This window comes from Ambystoma mexicanum, chromosome 13, assembly GCF_040938575.1.
Source record: "Ambystoma mexicanum isolate Mex_15411 chromosome 13, UKY_AmexF1_1, whole genome shotgun sequence".
In the NCBI taxonomy this organism is placed as follows: Eukaryota; Metazoa; Chordata; class Amphibia; order Caudata; family Ambystomatidae; genus Ambystoma; species Ambystoma mexicanum.
The window spans coordinates 144,336,905-144,361,641 of record NC_090938.1 but is presented as its reverse complement, the minus strand read 5'-3'; the positions used below and the strand labels follow the sequence as shown (position 1 = coordinate 144,361,641).

General features: G+C 47.2%; 1 protein-coding gene across 1 annotated transcript in view; it reads right to left on the bottom strand.

The window, feature by feature from the left end:
* ILRUN (inflammation and lipid regulator with UBA-like and NBR1-like domains) overlaps positions 1-24,737 on the bottom strand; it is a 395,284-nt gene that overhangs the window by 117,231 nt on the left and 253,316 nt on the right. The window contains exon 4 of the mRNA XM_069633501.1: positions 16,074-16,402. Within this exon, the coding sequence (XP_069489602.1) occupies positions 16,074-16,402 (329 nt within the window). The remainder of the gene's footprint in view (positions 1-16,073; positions 16,403-24,737) is intronic.

Genomic DNA, 24,737 nt, shown 5'->3' with positions numbered 1-24,737 from the left:
ATTAGAAGGACCTGGACCTCTTCCAACAGGATTCACAGATGCTCCGATGACAGTCCTCTGCTTCTGGGTGGATGGTAGCGGGGTGGCAGAAGGAATTCAACGCAGTACCCGTGAGCAACAGTCTTGAGCAGCCACTGATCTGAAGTGATCCCCCTGCTGAATCAGTTGAGTTGAGGCTGGGGAGCCTCTTTAAGCAGAATTCCTTCCTCTGCCTTTCCCTCATCAAAATCCCTAGTGTGGGAACTGAAAACCACTGGAGGTACCCTGACCAGAAGACCAGTGGATTCCTCCTGAACCATACTGTCCCTGTGGGGACTGGGGGAAAGACTGCCCGCAAAAGGGCAGACAGGAATAGCTCCTCGCTGGTCGAAGGGTTTGGTCGAGATCTGATTAAGTGATTTTAAGGTCTTGCTCTTTTTTAGCGGTTTCCAACGCCACATCGACCACCTTTTCAAAAAGGGCGGCATCCGGGGGCGTGGCCAGCGAGCACGCGATGAAGACGTGAATCTTCGGCGCTCCCGTGGCCACCTGACACATCCTGCAAAATCCTGCCATATGGATTGTGTAAAAGCAAAATAAAGATAACTCCGGGCGGCGGAACCTCGGAGCAATACCCGGCGGAGAACAGAGCTAAGTTCGCAAAGGGAAACACGAGATATCAGCGTTGGAAATTTCGCCCGGGAACTTCCAGAACAAGATGGCTGCCGCCAAGACCCGCTGAAGCGTGCCAGGGATTAGCGAATGCAGCCCACAAGCCCAGATGGCTTAACGCAGCAGCCGCGCCTAGGATCCCAGGGTGATCCGAGGGTGCACCGCCACCGAATCCTGTCCTCTGTCCCCGGTACGGCCAGGGAAGACCAGAGTTGGCGAGCCCCCCGGCCTGCGACATCGGCTGGGTCCGCGTGGTGCAGCCAGGGGACGGGGTGCAGACGACTCGCCCCACCCCACACCTGGAGACGGAGAGCAGATCCCCCCCAGAACCCGAAACAGGCGGCAACAGCCCGGAATCCTGAATCCCGGAACCAAAGCGAACGGCCACGCGGGACCTGCCAACTCGAATCCGGGGTGCTCATAGGGAGTGCCCCTGGGGAAACAATAACATACGCAATACGGGCAGAAGCACACCGACATCTCCAGTGCGCAAAATAAGTCAATCCTACCGAACGGGGCCTCCTCTACGGGCACTGACAGATACATGGGGACCTACACAAAGCAACACCATGGGCAAAGAAAAGAGCAGAAAGACCTCGACACAAAGCACCATGGATCAATACACCACAAGCACATCCACTGTACAGGGCACTGAGGACCAGGGAGTGACCCCCCCTCTGCCGGATGAGACCCTCTCGCTCAAGGATGTGATGGCTGCCATCGCCAGCTCGCGCTCCTCGGTGGAGCAAAAAATGGACGCCATCTCTACCGAGGTCTCATTCCTCCGTCATGATCTCCAAAAACTGTCAACCCGAACTGGGGAGGCGGAACAACGCATCTCCAGTGTGGAGGATGGCCTCAGTGGGATACACCAACAACTGGCGCAAGCATTAACTAGATTGAAAACCCTGGAGGCCCGAGTGGATGAGGGTGAAGGCAGGTCCCGCCGCAACAACAACCGCATCCTGGGACTGCCGGAACGCGAAGAGGGACCCCAGCATGGAACTTTTTCTGGAGGAATGGTTGGCAGACCTGTATGCGCCAAAGACACTCTCAAACTTTTTCCTGGTGGAACGTGCACACCGCATACCCCCCGAACCCGGGTGCACCTCCAAGGACAATCATAGTAAGGCTGCTCAATTATCGAGACAGGGACGCTATCTTACAAATGGCACGAACCAAAGGGACAATGACCTATAACGGAGCCATAATTGCCATCTATCCAGATTATACCCGTGAGGTCCAGAAAGCCAGACAATCCTTCGAGTACCTTAAAAGAAAGCTCCACTGCATGAACATGAAATATGGGCTGCTGTCCCCGGCCCAGTTAAAAATCCAGCATGAAGGTAAAAGCGTCCACTTCACCGATCCACAGGAAGCCTGGAAAAGGGCCGAGACCCACATCGTAGGGGACTGGACCGCACCCGTTCAAAACCGCAGAGGTAGACCAAGACCCCAACCGCGGGGAGAGGGACCTGCCCAACGACCCATACCGGTGTTATGCTTGATCCAAAATGGCGCTGGTGCGCAATGCATTCTGGGAGCGCTCAGAGCCCTGTTGGATATTTACTTCATGCCGCAGTGAAAAGCTGCACACATTTTGCTGAGTGTTAGATTCACAGTGCTGAGAAAAACATGCTTTCCAAACCTGTTATGCGGTCAAGGACATTTCTGCTGGGAAAGCTAACTTTGTTATGGTTTGCTACTGTTCTCTGTGGAGCGTGTTTGTAGAGAAGGGAGGCACTGAACTTCTTGGGGGGAGCTCTCGATTGACCCAGCTGGCAACCGACGGCTGTTCCTACACTGCGCAAGTGCAATTTCCAGAAGTTTCGAGAATTGACTCCCCTTTGTGGAGTGTGTATATATGCGGAAGCCCAGAGGTGGTCAGGTGAGACTTTAGCCAGAGAAGGACGCTTACGTCCGGCCCTCCTGTGAGCTGTGGTGCTCTCGGCCTGGCTGTACCCGTGGTCTTCCAGCCGCTTCTGGACGAGATGAGGAATCCTGTTACGCTCACGGTGATGCATTTCCTTTTGAATTCTTTACTTCTTCTGTGATCTATGTCCATATTATTTTTGTGAGTTATTTCTATGTACTTCTAAGCTTTGAATAAATAGCCGTATAAGAGCTGATTATCTTCTAAGAGTGCGTGGCTGTGAGTTATTGTGTCTGTCTACGTTCAAAGTATTTGCTGTATGATTGCATTGATGATTTATGTTTGTTCCGTGCACTTTGGGGAGAGCAATACAACCGGAGATCCCAGCGGACCCGGACGAAGACCGCGATCCCTGACAAGGTCCCTGGAACAGCCATGTTGGCCAGAGAGGGGAACTCACGGTACCATCAACGATCAATCCCTTTCTTGGCAACCATTTGCAATGCAACGCCCCTCCTGGGTCGACACCAGTGATGGGAAGCCGTCACTCCCATACAACTGATCAGAGAGCCACGCGCTGCCATCGCTAACACCATGCCATCGGCGGACACCACGCCCCTGATCCGAGTTACCAGACCCGCAAGCGAGTAGTAAGTTGGTGGGAAGGTGACCACAGGTCACATTAAGTTAATCTGGCGACACTGTTTTGAGCGCCAGTAGAGTTTGGGCGACAGATACTTCATGTTGGGGAGGAGTATGGGTAGGGGGGAAGGGATACAGTTCTAAGTTTGTTACTTTCCGGGAAATCACACTATGTCCACACTGATCAAGATGCCACCGAACACACCATATCTGATGCCAACGCCTCCACCTCACACACACGCCACATCTCCACGGCCAAACACACCAGGCACCCATCTGGCACAACGCTCCAGATCACTAGACAGCAATGACCACACAGTGCCAAGATGACCCCACTTATGGAAACGCACTAGCCCCAATGACACCCCACGAACGCCAGAGGTCACTCAAAATCATTACTTGGAACGTAAACAGCATGGGCTCAAATATCAAACGCCGATTAGTCACGCAATTCCTTAACAGACGCTCTCCCGACATAGCCCTCCTTACCGAGACCCACTTAGCAGGTTCAACCTGCCAGCTCTTTCGCAGAACTAATTACCGACTAGCATAGCATGCAGGGTACATGATGGGCTCCCGGGGCGCCCTGATCCTTTTACATAAGCGACTCCCGTTTGATCTAACTGCTGTGGTACAGGACCCCTCAGGCTGTTTTGTGATTATCTGGGGCGCGCTGAGGGGAGAGAGAGTGGCCATTCCAGCGATATATTCCCTGCCGGGGTTGGGGGGAGGGTCTCCTGAGGGAATTGACGGCCCTGATGGCACAACAGCAAGCAGAGGTGCGGATTGTGGGGGGGGAGGATTTTAACGATGTAATGTGCAACACACTTGACCGGACTAACATCCTCAGCCGGAACCCAGACCGCCCCACGCGGCTGGCGACCTTCGCATCAGCGCTTGGTCTGAGTGATGTGTGGAGAGAACTCCACCCTACAAACCAGGGATTCTCCTTCCACTCGGGGGCCCATGCATCCTTATCCAGGTTGGATTACCTCTTCCTCCCGGCCCCAGAAGCATATAGGGCTATATCGGCAGATTTCCATCCCCGGGGCATATCAGACCACTCTCCCCTGGAGGTGACGCTCCGTACGGATTGTCCCTTGCTCCCAAAACATGGCAGCTAAATGGCTACTACCTGGGCCTCCCCGAGTTCGTGGAGCACATCACGGACAAATCCAATGAATTCTTTGATATCAATACAGGCTTGGTAGAGGACCCTGTGATATTATGGGAGGCACATAAGACAGTGCTTAGGAGGGAAATGACAGCCTGGATCTGTAACCAAAAGAGTGAACATCACAGGAGGGTGGCGGAGGAGGAAGTAAAGAAATGGGAAACCAGATATATAGCCTACACTTCCCCGGAAACGCACCACTCCTTCCTGAAGGCCAGAGCATCACTCCATAACACGGCGCTTGATAAAGCACGGCAGGCGCTCTGCGAATAAAAGGCGAGAATTTATGAGCACAGGCAAACTATTGGCATGTCTGGAAAGACAGGAGGAGGGGCATAGATATGCCAGACAGATCATTGATGGCCCGAACAGGCCGGCCCAAACAGACCCAGAAATAGCAGAGGCCTTTGCCAAATTCTACAGTACGCTTTATGCCGCCCCAAACAGTCCCCACAGATGCTTCCCTCCTGGATGAGATCGTGCTTCCGCAATTATCGGAACTGCAGAAAACTCACTTAGCCAGGGAATTAGATGAAACCGAAATAGCGGAAGCCATGACCCAGCTACAATCTGGGAAAAAATCCGGCCCAAACGGCTTCCCGGCCGAGACCTGGAAGAAATTGGGCAGCAATAAGATGGCCGCCCCCCTCCGGGATCTATTCCTCGCCGCTAAAGAACAGGGCACCCTCCCACCAGATCTACGGACGGCCACCATAGTGGTCATTCCCAAAAAAAGGCAAACCCCCCAATCAGTGCACATTGTATAGACCGATATCGCTTCTCAACAGCGAAACAAAAGTCCTTGCCAAAGTACTGGCCAACAGGCTCCAAGGGGTAATATCCTCACTGGTCCATCAAGATCAATGCGGCTTCATGCCGCAAAGATCAACCAGAATGAACCTACGCCGATTACACCTGCTTTTGGAAGAGGCCCTGACCCTAAACACTCCACTCGCACTCCTCGCAATAGATTGAGAAAGCGTTCGATTTGGTGGTGTGGGCTAGCCTCTGGGCAACAATGAGGCGCATGGGCTTCGGCAAAACGTTCCTTAGCTGGATTCAACTCCTATACGAAACCCCACTAGCTACAGTTAGGGTGAACGGCTGGACCTTCGGGACCTTCCCGCTGGGCAGAGGCACCCGGCAGGGCTGTCCTCTGTCTCCCCTCCTCTTCGCCCTAGCAATCGAACCACTGGCCCGATGGCTCCGACAGGTCGCCATGTGGTCCGGATTCCGTTGGCCAAATTGACGGGAGGATAAGCTTTCCCTTTATGCAGACGACCTAGTACTCTACCTGAGTAACCCAGGCCAAGCATGCCCAATCATATCCCAAATGTTAAAGACCTATGGAGACTTCAGTGGCCTTGGAGTAAACTGGGAGAAATCAGTTCTCTTCCCAGTAAAAGGGGACGATTTGGCAATCCCCTGGGACTCCCCATACCGAATAGAAAGAGAAGGCTTCCGCTAACTGGGCATATGGGTCTCCGGGGTTCTCTCAGACTATGTGCGTCACAAGCTGCACCCACTGACGGCCCGCTTTGCGGGGGATGTGCGACATTGGATGCACCCCCCCTCACACTCATGGGAAGGGCGGCCCTTTTCAAAATGATGGCACTTCCACAGTTCCTCTACGTACTGCAGAACGCCCCACTGGCCATACCAAACTCGGAATTTGTCCGGGTGGAACGCCTCCTCAGGGAATTGATATGGAAGGGGGGGGCAACCTCGAATTGCGCTGCCCACGCTGCAGCGATTAATCTGGGAGGGGGGTATTGGTGTCCCACACCTGAAGTCCTACTACTGGGCCAGCCAACTAAACACTGTCAATGACCTCCTCCATGGGGACCGTGACCTACCACACATCAGAGCAGAACTACCCTTTAGGCAAGATACCCCCACCACTCGAAACGATGTATCAACGCCTTTCCAGACCCCCGGCACAGACAACGTCCTCTCACATCGCAATAGTCTGGCGACAGGCACACAAACACATAGGCTGGGGGAATAATATTACCATGGCACAACCACTATGGAATAACCACATGCTGACGGAAGTGTGGAAGCTGCCCGCCTGGACCCGGTGGGTGAGGGCCAGAATAACCACGATAGGAAATATCTTAACAGAGGTCTCTATTCTTTCGTTTGGAAGGCTCCAGCAGGAATATGGTATTTCGGCAGCAGAACACTACCATTATACACAATTATCACACGCACTTAGTGGCCACAGGCAAGCACTGGCTGAAGCCCCAGACTACACACCCCTGGAATGCACCTTACTTCCACAACATATCCCCACCAAGGTGACCACCACCCTATATAAAGCTATTAATGCATTTGCTACCCCAGAGCTGACCAGCCTCAAAGCCAGATGGGAGCGGGATGTCGGGGACATCGAGCCTGAGGACTGGATCCAGGTTCTCATGCACCCATGTGAAATCTCTATAGACTCCAGAATAAGACTGGTACAGCTACAGATACTACATAGGGTATACTACCCCCGAGTGGCCCTTTTTGGTTGGGGAAGGGCAACGGATCCAAACTGTTTGAAATGCCGGGGGGGAAGAGGGCACCTTCATCCATCTCCTTTGGGACTGCACTAAAATCAAGACATTCTGGACACAATGCTTACAAATTTAGGCAAGAGCACTGGGCCGCACGATAGAACTGCGACCCGCAATAATGTTACTGGGGGCCCCAGATGAGAACATCTCAAACAAATGGGAAATTCTTCTCTCCACAGCAATGGGCCTGATAAAACGTGACTTTGCGCAGAAATGGGGAGCCCCAGAGTGCCCGACAGCGGCGCAGTGGTGCAACGAAATGGACATCTGCGCGGCGAAAGAACTCAAAATTTATACAGCACGTGGATGCCCGGCAAAGGCCACAAAATCTGGGGAAAGTGGGAAGAACGAGTGACCTGAGAACGCCCCGAGGGATGGGAGAGCGGGAAGCGCAGGAGCACAACATGGACATGGCAAAGAAATTATTGCTGGACAGGTGATGTACAGAGTGGCAAGAGACGAACAGATCGACGATCGACCCGGCAAAGGGAGACGGAGGGTGGGGGAAAACAGTATGTTGTAGGAATGTTCAAAAACTTTCAATAAAATGTTATTTAAAAAAAAAAAAAGGGACTGGCCACCAGGGGGCGCAGAGACTAGCATGCTCTGTGAGCTCCGTACCCAGCACCTCGAAAGATGGAATGAGTCCCCATTTTTTGGTACCCCCCCATGAAACTAAGACGGAACCCTGCTGTGGGAAGATAGCCCCCACCCCTGGGGAAAATTCCACAACCCTGAAAAACGAAGAGGAAAGTGAGGCCCCGCGAGCCGCGGCAAAATTGAAAGTAGCAGCAAGTCATCACCCGTGCCAAGGTGGACGTCCAGGCCCTCGTGCATATCCTGAGGCGCAACAACCTCCCCCGTCCGGGGAAAAGACACACCGCCCGATCACGGGTCTGTATAGCCCCGAGTGTGGGCCGCAGAGTGCAGAAAATATAACTCCCGACGGAATTGCATCAGAGGATAATCCGAGCGGAATTCCCCTGGATGCGCAGCCGCCAGGCAGGCCCTCTGCCTGACCCGCGCGGCCTACTTCATACGTGCAAGCCCCTTTAAGGGCGCACTTCACGACGGGACCCAACGTGCGACGGCAACAAAACCATCCGAGGGACGGCTCCTCTGCATAGCACGCCACCCACTCACCAGGGTCTCCTGCACCCCCTACGGATCCTCCACCACTTCTCCGGAGGCCTACCCATGCCGAGAGCAGTGGAGCATTTCAAGCACGTAATCAGAACTCCGTGCCCGGCACCCACCCCAGTGCAGACTCCAGAGCCCGCAGGAAACGTCAACAGATCACCCTCGAGTCACCCCCTGATCCATGCTCGCCGCTCCCACAGGCGGGGCCACGGTACAACAGCGGAGCTAGAAGAATGCACGTCTAACTCACAGAGAGACACCCGATCCACCTAAAGAACGCATTGCAACCAGGAAGCTCCGGCACCAGCAGTACATAGAGGTGAGACAACTACAAAATACTCGCACCTCCCTGGGCATACCTCCTTGTACCCCTGGGTACCATTCACTCCACCTAGCAGCGGTATATGCCCCCCCCCTTCCTCACACTAATCTGAGTCTCCGCTCGCCAAAGTATACGCGGTGATCTCAGCAGCACTACAGTGAACATACGCCCGCTCCTTCCCAACTGTAAAGAGGCCCCAACAGGGAAAACGAGGGCCCGCACAATAACTCCAGTCAGCCACAGTTGGCATTGTTCGCAATGGGGAGTCAATAGTGGCACAGGCAACCGGACCATTATGGTGACGCGACACCCTAGACTTCCCCAATAGTGTACACGTGAGGCCTTTCTAACGCGCTTCCACTCCGCGCTTGTGCATACCAGCACCCAAAAAGCCTCTCAAAGGAGGAAAGGACAACGCACATACTCCTATATAAAGGGCACGGTTTAGCAGGAGTGTCCAGTCCTACATACGGACCGCACCCACCACGGTCATAGCTAAAACGTCACTCCAACATTCAGGGCCGGCCTGTACCTCTACCCCAATATTGAAGTATACATGGTGCCGAGCGCCACGACTCACACAGTGCCTATCTGATACTTCCAACAAAGAACTGTATGAATATTAGACACAAGCTAGCTTCCTTCGCCTACACCCCCATCTCACTAATAACCCCGGAATCCACGATGGCTAAAACATTACCACGGGAAATGACCTTGCTGCAGCCACGAAACGAGATATAGCAGCTCTATTGGGGGAGATCAAGAATCTGGGCACCAACATAGGCGGCAAAATAGATAGAATCACCCAAAGACTCCACATCATGGAAGACAGGCTTGAAGGGGTTGAAAACAATCAGGCCTCAATCGACACGCTAGAGACGCACCTCGATCAGAGAATGACGTACCTGGAACGAAGAGAAGATGAGTTCAGACTCAAATTGGAGGATTTGGAAAATAGAGAAAGGAGTAACGATATACGTATCTTTGGAATTCCTGAGAAAGAGGGGGAAACAGAGGCGGGCCTCAAGGAAACACTCCACAACATTATTAAACTCCTCACAGCAGATGATGAAGTGGATGAACCAATAACGGAACGAATACACAGGGCGGGTGGTCCGACGGGTGGACCACGACGGGTTCTTGCCCAATTTCACCGCTTCAGGGACAAAGCTAGAATTCTCGGAAAAGCCAGGAGGAGCGATACGATCACGCTAGGGGGAGCACAAATCTCAATTTACCAAGACCTTTCCTCCCTGACCCTGGCTCTCAGGAAAATGTGCGGTCCACTCACAAAGAAACTTAAAGAAAAGAATGTTCGATACAGATGGGGCTACCCCTTCTCGCTTTCATTTGAATATGAGGGAACTAGATTCAGGCTAAGATGTGAAAAAGAGATAGACATTCATATCTGACCTCCTAGGCACTCAGGGAGAAGAGGCTGGCCGGGAAGAGACACATGGAGAAGGACGAGAATGGCGAATCCAAGGCCCCCGGAGAAAGAAAGTAAAGGGGCACGAAAATTCCGGAGAGGCAATCTCTCCAGAGGCGGATAACTGAATCCAAGTGATACTGGTAAGACAGTTCCAATTAAATATGTAAATGATGTAATGAGGAGATACGAGCACATGCACATTTCCCTGACTAATGAAGAAAATAGGGGGGGAACCTCGGAGGGGGCAACCACGGAGGGGCTCACTCTGGACAAAGATGACTTATTTGGTCAAGGGGCGTGAAGTAACGGCCCCCGAAAGTGGTCCGATGCTGACCTGGAGCAACATGCCGGGTTCGATCGGACGCCTTCAATTAGGATTGGGAAGGGGTAGGGTGAGGGGAAAGGCCAACGGGCCGAGGAGGGTCAATGGAGAGAACATAGTGAACCAAAACAATCAGCGAGCAACTCATGAGTAAAAAGCATTATCGATTATACACAGAGACTATTTCCCTTGAGAAGGAGCAATGGCAACAAACATTAACACAAGGAAAAATGTCTCATTGAGAGTCGGGACACTCAATGTAAAAGGACTCAATTCGCCAACGAAACGGTCCCTTGTGGCCAGAGAATTCCGTAGAGCTGAAATAGATCTCCTCTTTCTACAGGAAACAAAATATATAAAAGGAGAAGAGACGCGGATCCTTGGGAAACGAGTTGGGACCGAATACTGGGGCTCTGGCCCACTTAGAAAAGGAGGGGTGGGAATCCTTAACAGAAAAGGCATAGAATTTACTCCTACCAAGACATGGTCCGATGTAGAAGGACGAGCTCTGCTAGTAAATGGGCAAATAGGTAAGGTGAACTTAACAATTGCGACCCTGTATTCCCCGAACACAGGTCAATTGAGATTCCTCTCCAGAACGATCCCCAAGCTATTATTAGAAGCCACTGGGCACATTATTTTAGGCAGAGACTTTAATCAATGGGCAAACCCGGCCAAAGATCGAAAACCTGGGCATCCCAATATGAGTCAACCGAACAGACTTGAGCTAACTGAGCTGGCGCGAATGATGGAAATGTATAATATGATAGACGCATGGAGGGCACATCATTCCGAAGAACAAGGCTACACCTTCTATTCCGCCCCACACAATACGTATACCCGAACCGATTACATATATCTATCCAGAGAGCTCGCCGAGGTTGTATCAAAAGCAGACATAACCCCGATCACATGGTCTGACCACGACATGGTCCTCACGGACATTCAGTGGGCGAATCTGCCGACCAGGGGTGGGAAATGGCGCTGTAATGAGAGCCTCTGGAAAGACGCTGTCTTCAGAGCCGAAATGGAGACGGAAATCTCCCAATTTTTCGAAACAAATGACAATGGTGAGGTGTCCAAACAGACCGCTTGGGAGGCAGGAAAGGACACCTGGAGGGGGTTTCTAATAAGAGAAGGCTCATCAAAGAAGAGGGAGCGTAATCTTATTGAACAGAGGCAACAAACTGAAATCCACCAACTTGAGAGCAAAACCAAACCAGACGCAGAATTGGACCCCACAAAAATGAGTAGGGCTAGAGAGAAGAGAAACAAACTGAAACTATTAGAACACGAACAGGTTGTGTGCAAATTAAGGTTTTTGAAACAAAAAAAGTTTACGAAAAGGGGGATAAGGCAGATGCGCTTCTCGCTGCCAGGCTTCGAGAGCAGAGAGCTGAACGAAGAGTATTAGAAATCTCTGAGGATACCTCCCCAACATCACATGCTCACACCACTATCCCAGAATTCTTTGCCAACTTTTACGAGACACTATACTCCTCTGAAGTGAACCCCGAACAAACAGATACAGAAACTTACCTGTCCTCAATAAATGTCCCCCGCATACCACACCAAGATGCCGAACTGTTGGAATCCCCTATTACAGAATCGGAAGTCCAAGCTGCCATAAAGAGACTAACTGTAGGCAAATCCCCGGGAGAAGACAGCTACACAGCCAGATTTTATAAAACCTTCATTGCAATACTGCCTCCCTTCCTAACAACCCTTTTTAATGAAATAATGGACACAGGGAAACCCCCGGACTCCTTTACAAGAGCACTGATTACAGTGATCCCCAAGGCAGCGAGGGATCCCACGAAATGTGCCTCGTACCGCCCCATCTCCCTGCTTAACCTTGATGCAAAAATCTATACCAGAGTCTTGGCTGCAAGGTTGGAATCACTAATCCCGCAACTCATACACCAAGATCAGGTTGGGTTTATACTCTGGAGACAAGGGGCAGACACGATGCGCAAAACCCTGCACCTTATCCATACGTCCCGGACCCTGGAGAATGACCCGGCCCTACTCTCCATCGACGCAGAAAAGGCCTTTGACAGGGTGGAATGGGGATTCCTAAAAGCAGTATTATGTAAAGTGGGAATGGGCACTAGGTTTAGGAAAGCAATACATGCAGTATACTCGGACCCTAAAGCCTCAATATTCGTGAATGGTGAATATTCTAGGTTGTTCAACTTACAGCGTGGGACTAGACAGGGGTGTCCCCTCTCGGCAATTCTCTTTGCACTCTCACTAGAGCCCCTGGCAATAACGATGACAGCCGACCCCATCCTAGAGGGTATCCGATTAGTGTCGACGGAATACAAAATCGTCCTCTATGCAGATGACATCCTCCTCCACATTACTAACCTCCTTTCTTCCATCCCTCGAGCTCTGTCTGTTGGAAGAATACGGTAGACTATCAGGGTTTAAAGTAAACAAAACCAAGTCGACACTCTTTCCCCTTCAAGGCCCAGAAAACGAAAATGTCACTAAATTCTCCCCACTGGGTCTTAAAATTGACCACACAAAATTACAGTACCTGGCGATACAAATTACAAAAAAGCTGAGTGACCTATACGAAGCCAACTTTCCCACCCTGCTAAATCGGTTCCGGTTAGATCTGGCAAGATGGGATAAGCTTACAATATCTTGGCTGGGTCGACTTAATGCAATAAAGATGGCATCGTTCCCTCAGTTCCTATACCCCTTCCAAATATTACCTATCAAGAACCCGAACAGTTTCTTTATTGAGACCAAAAGGGCCATGCTCCGATTTCTATGGCAAGGGAAGAAAGCGAGGATCCCATATAAGATTTTAACACTCCCTAAAGACAAGGGAGGGGTCGGACTGCCTAACCTACAAAAATACTACGAAGCATCCCAACTCAGAGTACTAATCCCACATCTACGTAATTATACAAACATTCATTGGGTTAATATGGACAATCATTTCTCACCAGCTATGGTTTCTGAATGGCTCTGGGCTCCCAAGAAAAGAATTCGTAGAAAACTCAAAGATCATCCCATACTAAACACCATCTGGGACATCTGGACACATAAGAACATAATCACCTGGCCAGCCCCCTTAAGCCATTTACGTCCCCCAGAATCAACGATAACATTCCAAACGTAGGCCGATTCCAAGCATGGTATGAGGCAGGATTGGAAAGAGTTGGGCAACTACAAAGAAAAGACTGCTTTATCCCTCTCCCAGAATTAACGGAAGCCCTCGGAATAGGCCCATTATCCACTTTTCAATGTATACAAATTAAAGGCGTTTTGACGAGACCTATGTGGAAGCCCAAATTAATGAGAGATCTCACTCCCTTTGAGTAAATATTGGATTCAAGAACTGAAACGAAGGGCCCAATATCTGATATGTACAGAGCACTGATAGGAGAGAGGTAGGGGGGGAGGGAGGGGGGGGGGGGGGTGGGGGGAGTGTTCACGGACGCACTGAAAGTAGATGGGAAAAAGATTTCGCTGAACAGATCACACCGAATCTATGGGACACCATATGCCAAGCAGCCACACAAATATCCATCTCAAACTAATACAAGCTCCATGCAATCAAGTTACTGCATAGATGGCAATACGATCCAGTCAGGCTATCCAAAATGTTCCAAACAGCCAGGCCAGAATGTTCCAAACAGCCAGGCCAGAATGTTCCAAACAGCCAGGCCAGAATGTTCCAAACAGCCAGGCCAGAATGTTCCAAACAGCCAGGCCAGAATGTTCCAAACAGCCAGGCCAGAATGTCGGCGGGGATGTGGGGAGAAAGCAGACTATTGGCACATGTGGTGTGGATGTCCCCGAATAAAAAAGTCTTCTGGTCCGAAGTCTTGGGCTGGATTAAAGAGGTCGACGGTATTACCAGAACAGCTAATCCCTACCTCATACTGTTCGGCCTTGAGAAGGATGAGGATGACTGGGTCAAAATAAAGGATATAGCCCTACAACTGTTATTAGCGGCAAGAGCAACGTTGGTAATGAAATGGAAAGCCCCCGTAATTCCTACGAAAAGCGAATGGATCAACGTTGCCACTAATATTTGCATAATGGAACATTACACCGTCACTACACGAAAGGTCGTCGCAGATCGAAGCCCTGTGGATGGAATACAAGACCATATACCTTCCCAATGGACTCCTTCACCATAAACTTACTACCCCAGGAACAGAAGAGCGAAACGAGACCTAAAACAAAAAACAAAAAAAACAGTCCGCCCCCACCAATATGCACTTCCATGACTGAGGAAGATCCCGACAACACTTACTAACTCTGATCATCACACGATGAATGCTGCAAGAACTGAACTAAAAGCTGCCTGACCACGGAGAGGGAGGGGGGTGGGTAACGGGCTGGGGGAAGTCATGTTTACACTCGAACCCTATGTATGGCGATCGTGTCTGCTAGACAAACACGGAATACATGGAGTTTCATGGGTTTGTTCTATTATCCTACGATATGTACTGGTTTTCCTTTTTGTTGTCGCATGACTCACACTTGTAAAATTTCATAAAATCAAATTTACAAAAAAAAAAAAAAAAAGAAGGGCGGCATCCTCAACAAGCTTATTGATGAGGAACGCCCGATTTCTTCAGCCAGGCATTGTGTTTTAGAAGAGATCCTTGCACGAGGACGTGTTCCGCGTTCTCAGCAGAGTCTAGGGTATTTTTAAGAATATTTTGAGTGACCAGACCTGCTTCCGCAACTAAGGCTAGTAGTTTTGTGCGGGCGGGTTCCGGGACACTTTGGAGGCAACTCTTGAACACGTCCCCATTGAATGTCACTGTGGCTCGCTAAGAGGGTGTTGTTGGCAGTCTGGGTAAAGAAGGCGGCAGAGGTAGTGACATGCTTGCCGAGAGTACAATTTTTTGCAATCTTTGTCTGGGAACTCTGAGGATAGCAGCACTTGTGCCCTTTTCCATCTTGTTGTGACGACTAGGGAATCCGGGAAGGTGTGGCTCCCTGATACAAAGAGGGTCTGAAGGCACCAGGCGGAGCATCTTCTCTACTCGAGGGTGGACCGCAAAAGTAAGCAAGGGTGTCAAAGTTGGGGCCAGGTGTTTCTTCACTGAATTTAAGAGGGGTAAAGACTGACTGACTGACTGACCTTTTAAGGATGCTTTCCTTAAAGTCGGAGTCAGAGACGGCAACAGGAGGAGCATCCATAATTTTATTTTCACAGGGTCTCGGTCATGGGGCGGCGTAGAGTGCCATGTACCCTGCTCATCCCACAGGATCCCAGTCTGGGCCTGCATGAGTCGATTGCTTTCTGGGTGGATCCGTTGAGGAAAGCATGGGGGTTGTGTCCATAGGAGCAGGTGTTGCGTGTGTGCCTTTGTCACTGTGGTCTGACTTTTCCCATCGTGCTGCCCGTGGCATGTTTGTTGGGGCCAGGGACGGACAAGTGGGAACACAAGGTTTCCACTGTTAAGTCAATGTCCTCCGAAATGGTAGCTGCAGGAACCGACAGTAACTCTCATCTTGAGTTTGAATTTCATGGACTTGGCTAGTGCTATAAACCACCAGACAACTACAACCACAGGAGTGGGCTGAGATGTGAAAATCAGCGAGAATGCAACATATCAATATCATTGATGCATGAAACATTGCAAAAATGGCCTTCAAGCAGATCTAATGGCAATTTAGATGTCCTTGTTCCCTCACTTGTCATTGGCTTTAGAACTCTCGACTGCCAATTGTTGTATTGCACCTTTTTGTAATAGATTACTTTCCTCCAACACCATTGCCCACTGACCAGTATATTTTTGGCACTTTGAATTGACTTTCCAAATTTAAAACTAGTTTATACTCAAATCAAAACGCAAGTGGCAAGCAAAGATCTACAGAAGACAGCCATACATAACAGAAATGTACACGCGTCCCTTTCCACCTGGCCCCACCTTCCTTTCTCCCATGGCTATGCTGACTATCAAAGCACACTTACCTTACTGCACGTCACCACTGATAGGTTGTTTGAGTGATTGTTAGGGGACAGATTTACAGAGTTCTGGGACAGTTCTGTATGATCTTGTTCGATTTGGTCAGGAGCAGGCGCCCAGGTGTTTTTACCCAACGTGCCTAGGCCTGCATCCACTGTGTCCTTTAGTGGGCTGTCCTCCAGTTGCTTGCTCTTCTGCGGGGAAGCAAAGGGGTTAAAATTTCCTTCTACTATCCGATGTGGCTGCGTGCTGAACTCCGTCTCGAAGGATGACAGCTGCTGCGTTACTCCTAAAAGCCCACCAACTTCCACACTCAAGATTATCCAGATGACATCTGTTAAAATGTAAAAAAAAAAAAAAATTGAGTATACAAACATTTATATCCTGCAAATTATGAGAGTTCAATACTGTTTTCCAAACTGCAAACACCAACAGTGTTCATAAACACAGACGGTTAGAATGAGAAAGGTCTCGGCACAACTTTCGTGGATATTTCTGTAAAGAAAATGAAGTATCATCTAATTTAATTAAAAGTGTTTGTATCATCAGGAACTCATGCTCATCAGCGATGCATACCTGGTACCAGAGCATCGCAGACATTGCTGCATCATGCCAAACCACTTGACTTGTTCAAGACGGTCGGGCATTACGTCTATATACTTGTCACCAAAGCCTTATATCCAATGATTCCACAAACTAACTGGTGTTGGAAGTGTCCACACAACCGTTTGCATGCTGCTGTCAAACACTTCACAGTGCAGACACTCTGGGGTGCGGGGTGGCCTCTGTTCACATTAACAGCCTCAAAAATGCACCAAATGCAGATCACTGTCAACAGGCTAAGGAACCAATACAGTCTTCTGTCAGCTAATGTTATTTAATACTGGCCTTAGAGTAATGGCTTGGGGATGGGGGGCGGGGCTGGAGGGGGAGTGCAGTAGTTAGGCCACAATGTCATGCTGAGGGCGGAGTTATCAGCAATCACTGCATTCAAACAATCAGATCTTATCTTTCATTAAAGTATGCAGACTGATCTGCAAAATGTCAATTTTAAGAGGGAGAAGAGAATAGCCAGGTTTTAAAAAATACACTTTTACTTGCCCACGAACTACAATGAAAACTACTTTAATACTCCTTAAAACCTCCTTTTACTCGCAACTTCCAAAATCAGGAAGTGCAATACTCCCATGCCAATCTATTATCTGTAGTAGTAGGACAGGATCCCACACAAATTGTCCAGTTTTTGTCCGACACCACCAACTTTCCAGTAGTGCACGGATTGAAAACAGAACAAACTAATCCCTATGCAGAATCCGCATCAAAGCAAATCTTGACTTCCATAAACTCCACTGTGGAAATGTAACCTTTCTGGAAAATACATGACCAACAGCTAGGGCTTCTGTGATCACCTGTTTTGGGCGAAAATGGATGGCAAGGGAGGCTATCTAATCCTGTCTTCTAATCTAGAATTTTCCTATAATTTGACTTGTTTAGCTCCAAATCAAGCTCGGAATTGGATGCGAACATTATACCTAGTGTTAGGAAACATTTGCTTTTTGCTTTCGTCCTCCCATAGATGCTATCAGACACCCTTTCTTTTTGCTTGGACTCCTGAACTGACATTTTGGAGATAAGGTTGCCTGCTTTACTTCCCGTGCTTTTTGATCATTTGTATGGGGAAACTGATCAGTCCATAAAACCATCACTACTGAGAGACTGTTCAGTATGAATTTCCTGTATTTTTACAATTGCACACATCCACATGAAGTGCAGATAAAACCCTTTCTTTTCTTTATTACAAACCTTTAAAAAACTGAAAGATCAAAAAACATTTCAATCTTTCCGTTTCCTTTACAGTATTAATACACAAACTAAAATCATACAAATTATCCTTAAAACTAGGAATCGCTACTTAAACAGTTTTAGTTCCATACAAAGTTTGTTGATTGAGAGCCCAGCTGTCATTGTTCATTCAATTCCTTGTTTATAATAATATTTATTGTGTTATAGTTTAAATTGTAAACTTTACACAAAACCTTTAAAACAATTGATATATGATCTAGATACACAAATAAGTAAAAAAATAAATTCTTTGCCTAAAAAGAAAGAAAGAAAATTTAACATAAAAAAGAAATCTATCCACATATATTACATATATTCAATTTGCAGTTATCTATACAAAGTTAGCCTAAAGAGTTATGCCCAATCTAACTTCAACACTCAGCCAAATGGTATAGAGAGCTGTCAACAGACGCATACTGTTAGAGTTCATACAATGGTGCCAGAACAGGTTATCCTTGATATACTCAATTTCATGCACAAAGCTGACAAGTAGGGGAGTAATTGTACCAGCCATAACAGGGCATTCAGTCAAAAGGTGTTTTGCCGTCTCCAGTTTCTCTTGGATTTTACATATACGACAAGTTCGCAACTCGACAGCAATCTTGTCTTTCCTCCCTGTGATCATAATTGTGGGTAGTTGCTCCAATCTGAACAACAAAATGAACCGCCTGAGTCTGGCTGATGGGCAGATATTTAAGTATCTCTGACATTTCTTAAACTCATAATCTATGTTGGACAAATTGATAGCTTCTCAGGCCACTTAGATGTTCAAAATTCTCGAGCCAGTCCCAGAGATCTATACGTTTGCTCAGAGCTCTATTTACTTCATCTGAGAAGCCACCCTCCCTGGTTTGCCAGCCTATTTCATGAAACAGATTGGCCATTTGTTCAATAGTTGGACATATCGAATTCTCTTTGTCCATTTCCTGATGGACCGCTGTTAATCTATTTTTTGGAGTTCTGGTCATTCTTAGATACAACTAGGCCCGCCTCTTTAATACTAATGCCTTCAGAGAAGTCAAGCCAAGTTCTAATCTAATAATGGCCATGGGGATATAGGGTTTATAGAGTCATCTCTCATTTTAAGTTTTTTCACTATTATCTCTATGAACGTTGTCAAAGCAAATGTTGTTCTCGCCCAGATGCACCTGGCTCCACCTTTCTTCTGCAGTATAAGTGGTACATTTTTCCAATTCATTTGTCAGGCATCTCGTTCTACCTTCTCTCATTTCCAGACAATATAGAATCAGATGTTTCAACGATTCTTCCGCTCCTTAACAGAAACTGCATAGTTGGTCAGCTATGCAGCTCTGCTTTTTCTGGTGCGCGGCTTCCTTTGTTAACCATGCGTTTAATCTGAATTTAAGGACAATACTTCTTTTGCACGGGAATTGAGACATGTACTTTGGGAGGACATTCAGTTTTCGTGCTACAGGTGGATCATTTTTCATCCTTGTATGTTTTCTCCTATCACAAGTATCAATCCAATCCTGTTCGAAGAGCTGCTTTTTTTACCCCTACTGGTAGTAATGTTTCCTTGTCTACATTTAGTTGCTTAAGGATCGTCTCACAGGAGGATCTCCAGCAGATTAAGAGATCTTCACTAAAACTTTTTTTTCCCTTGAATATGTGAAATTGGGCGAGTTTATCTGCTCCAGATATTTTTCTATATAAGGTTAAAGAATTCCATATTACCGTCACATTCATAGAAGACTCATACAGGCAGTTGGAAAGCCTTTGGGCAGTTGGAAGATTCTTCGCCATATCACATTTTCACATCTCGACCACAATTCGTGGTTACACCCAGAGAGAGTATCAGCTCCAAAAGCCAACGCCGGAATGATTTTAGTTCTATAAAAACGTACCACTGGGATCATTGTGACATTGCCATATTTATCATGTAATTTGGCAGCTTGTGCAGCAAACTGGTTGCATTTCCAAACCAGCTTCTTAGTCATCGGTTTGTCGTTAATACTTGCACCGATCGTAATGCCTAAATATTTTGCCTCTGCAACTACTTTCAAGACATTCTTTCCAAGCTTCCAATCAAATTTCTGGCTGGCTTTTTTATTGTTGGCTCCCTGCAGGTTTTTCTAAGACTAGGATCTCTGTTTCGTTTATATTGATCTCCAGTTTGTTCTTTTCAATATAATCGTTGAAAGCATTACTCTTCCTCTGCAGGCCAATGGGTGTTTGATCTAATATTTCGATGACATCTGCATATATGATCAAAGAAATTGAAAAGAGTTGCACCCAAGGGGCACCCATGTTTGACATCACATGAAGTTCTTATCGAGTGTGTTGTATGTCCGCACGGATCTAAACAGACTTGAACGGATGTCCTGGAATAGAGAGCCTGTATCGCTGCCAGTAGGCTGAGAGGGCATCCCCTGTTACTCATTTCCGACCACAACAGCTCCCGGTCAACTCCATCAAAGGCATGGGCCAGATCAATAAATGCCACATAAACAGATTTTTTTTTCTTAATTGCCTCCATTTTCAGGGTGTTCAAGATAAATAGGTTAAGGCTACAGCCCACGCCTAACAAAACCGGTTTGTCTCGGGTACGCCACACCAGCATGTTGGATCCAAGCTGTCAATTGCTTCAAAAGATGTGTGGTGAACAATTTTCTACTACATCTAGTAGTGCAATGGGCCTATAGTTGCTCGGTTCTACTTGCGAACCCCTCTTAAAAATGGGGACTATTATGGCTCGTTTCCAAATTGTCGGTACTCCTTCTTTCAGTATCATTCCAAAGAGCTTGAAGCAGAAATCAGACATTCTTCTGGATTTTCGTTAAGAATGGGATTTGTCAGGCCATCTGGTCCAGGAGCACGGGAGGCACTTAATTTCTTGATGGTACTGTATATATGTATGTCTTCCCTTTCCATTGTGATGTTCCAAGGAAAGTGTTCTTTCTTGACCAGATCAATAATGGGCTCAGCTTTCTGGAAAAGCACAGTATAACGTGCCGTCCACATGTCCTCAGTTACCATGTTGCACAAGTTCATAATCTGGTCTTTCCAGCTCATTGAGTGCCACCCAAAAATCTCGAGTTTCGCTGTGCTAGACAGAACATTCTGCATCATTTTGCTCAAGTATATGTCTGTACCACTTATGCCAATTTTTATACTGCATTTTTCTTTCCCTCTTCTTTCTCAACTCTTGTCATGACCGAAGATTCTAGACTCCTCAGCGCTTTTCGTAATGTCCTTTGCTAATTTACCACTTCCGGATCATATACTTGCTTATTCACCAAATTATTCTTACTTTGTTGTTTTTGGGTTTTATATATTTGCACCATTCCATCATATTCGATCAGCATTTGGTCATTGGTTGATCTTGGCCCCTCTAATAGAGCTGTCATATTTATTATTTTATTCCTATTCATTCTTAGGCGATTTCCACCTTGTTCCACTTCAATCGCTTGGTTCCACTTTGTTCTTTCTTTTTGGGAGTCTGTTTTAAAAGTGATTAATAGATTATGATCACTTCGTGCTGTTTTTGTAAACTTCATATGGCAGATATTCAATGCCATTTTTTTGCAAAGTGATTATGTTATCCAAGATGAATTTTTGATGGTCTTGTTCCCATGTAACTTGTGCGAGTATGTCTCCTGATGTCTTTCCGTTAAGTATTTCCATGCTTCTAACTTCTAGTTCTTCTATAGTTTTCTTTATGTTCTCCTTTCGTATGATCTTTTGCTGCACCTTATTTTGCGATAGAAGTTCCATATTGAACTATCCGCACAATATGATCGTGGCATTGTCTTCTTTTTCTGTTATGCTATCCATGAGATCACATAGCTGGTCAATGAACGCTAAATCTCCCACCGCTTTATGATGCCAATATATGTTTATCACATGCATCTGGCTGTTTGGAAATTCTGAGTTTCCGTTCTTAAGGATAGTCGTCACTTGAACATATGCAGACGGATAAAAAAAGTCAATTATTCGCCATCCTCTGCTTCTTTTCACCATTGTGAGCACGGCGGACATGGGATGACCACGCCCTTGACAGATGGCTGGGTTGAAGGCTACGTCAAAGCCATCTACTAGGGGAAGCTCACCCAACCATGTTTCTTGAAGACAAATCATGTCCAGCGATTGTAACGGTTTACTGGATTTTAAGGTGAGATGAGAAAAGCCCTACATGTTCCATGAGCCTAGGGAGTTAATTGTCACGATGCTCACATCAATGAGTTAGCTTTCGTTTTTTTGCATGAAGGGCCCCGGCAACCCAGTCCCAACTGATAGACATTGGTCTCCTTGCAAACTCTTCATTGATTTTCGTAAAAATGTTTTCCCTCTTGTGTCTTTATAGTGATTCTGAAATGTTCCCCCCCCCCCCCCATCACAACCTCCATCATCTTTTTGTGATCAAAACCTAACTCATCCAGGTCATCTTTTGTATGGATTTTATTTCCAGATTTCTTCGAAACCTGCATAGATGCAGGAAAACGTTGTAGGGCATCATAAATGTCTGATATGACTGTCAAACTTCTTTCAGCACAGCTTTCCGTTTTGATCTCTTATGATAAACCCAAGAAAGAGTAATGCTTCGATGTTCCAGAGTGAATTTATAACACTACTCGATCCAAAGTGTGATCCGCAATAAATTCATCTGTTTTGATGTCCTTAGATGCAATGGACTTCAATGAAGGTAAATGATTCAACAGCTCCATCACATTGTAGCTATTTAGAATCAGACCGTCTTCTTTTGGCACAGTTCTCTCCAGCAAGAGCCTCAAACCCATCTCCAGATCTGGTTTATTACTCCCGACTTTGTTAGTTTTATTCACCCTTTTATCCTTCTTCCAGGACTCAGGTTCTTCCAAGTTTTCGGCCTGCACTCGTTTGTGATTTTGTGCATGATCCATCAGCGGGTACTGATGTTTTTTAGTAACCGTCCTTTTGATACTTTGATCACCTTCTTTGTTAAGCACCGATCTTATTACATACTGCTTCCCTACATCAGTAGTCCTCTCATCTTCAATGGTCAGAAAATCATTGCAACTATTTGGCTTTCCACCTTCTATGTCGCTATCTTTTTGCTTCAGGTGAGAATTTAGCAACAGTTCTTTTCCATTCTTTTTGACTCCCCAGACATTCTTTCTGTGGAGAAGCTTCCGCGTCGTCGTCAGAGTCAACAGTAGAAGCTCAGGTCTCATCACTTATATCCTTGTCACTTTCATCATCAACATCATTTATTTCATATGTAGACATATTTATCAACTCCTCCATTAATGTAGCCTCTAATTTGTCTTCAGCAGGCAATTTCTCTGAGGTAATCTAACTGACCTTCTTGGTCACTTATGTTGCAGGCACGCTGTTGGCCACCTTTAGATCTTTTTAGTTTGTTGTTTGCATGGTGACTCGAAGCTTTCAGATTTCTCAAGAATTTACAGGAGTTCTTCGCATTTGGATTCTTAGCTCACGTTTTGATTTTTTCTTATTCAGCGATTCTCTCCCTTTTTTCACCGACAGAACTGTTAACGGAATCGGGCATTTTTTTTTTTCATTTCCAAAAATTGAATAATTTCCCTTTAGGGCAGCTTATGGTGGTTCAATTGTTTTATGTTCGGCAATTTTTTCAGTCAGAAGCCTGTCAGGTGACTCTGAATCCATATCAATCTGAGGGCAGACGGATACTTGACCCTTGTTATTTGTAGGGGCCGCCTCGGGTAAATCTGTCTTTCGCAGGACCATAGGGCATTCAGTCAGCATTTCTGGATGTCGAGGGGACAGCGGTGTCAGCTGTCATTTTTGAGGCGACTGTCGGTTTCGGCATCTTGTTGGTACCTTTCTTGGCTTGCTCATAAAGAGACGCGGCTAAATTCCTGGGACCATCTGGGGTTCTCTCCGGGCTCATGTCAACCAATTTTGCCTGATCTTTAGAGGGGAGGAAGGGTTTCTTTTAGTTCAGTCTTCTGTTGAGGATTATGGTCTTTAGTCAAATCCCTTTGGAGGTCAACATTAATTACATTTCTGCCAAGTCTTTGATCAGTTATCAGCTACAGCCAATGAATTCCTCCTCTCATTCATAAGGTTTGGATTTTGCCATGTTTCTGCATCCAGCTCCGGATGGTTAAAGAGCAACTCACCCATCTCCATGTTGCTTACATATATTTTATTTGTGCAGTTAGATTTGTTCAACATGCGGTCATTAGTTAGGGCTTCCTTGCAGCCGGTTTGTGTTGGGTCTCATCATATTTATCAAGTTTTTCCTCCACTCCATCCTCGATAACCAATATTTTTATTGGACAAAGGCTGGGACAAGTCCGCAGCCAGAGCCAGAGGGTCAAGAGTATCCTGCACACAAAGGGAGGCGATTCACAGCAACCTCGCACACCGGTATGGAGGGATCTGCTGCCGACCCCGAACATAAGTCTACAGACATAGGTAGGGTAGGTAGACACGGTTGGGGGGTGGGGGTGTGGGGGCGGGATGAAGATTCCCCTGGTCAGTCAAAGCTCGAGGAAACAGAGCATACAGATTTTCATGGCTCAAACAATTGACACGCGAGATGCGCGAGATGCCAGTTTCTCTCGCACATAAAGACAGCGCCTTTTTTGTTTTTCCTGGCAACTCGCTCAGTTCTTTCCATTGGCCCCCACAAAGCAAGCCCCATCCCCTTGGTCGGATATAAAACACATTAAACATGTTTGTTTCCGTTTTCACTTGTGTGCCTACAGCCAGCTTCCTTGAGGTCTCTGGCAGTGCGGATTCACAGCACAACAGCTTAGATCATACACACAGCTGCTGCCTAGTCATCATAATTAAGCCCTTTTATCTTCTTATTTAGGTGTTTGTACAATGCCAAGCTT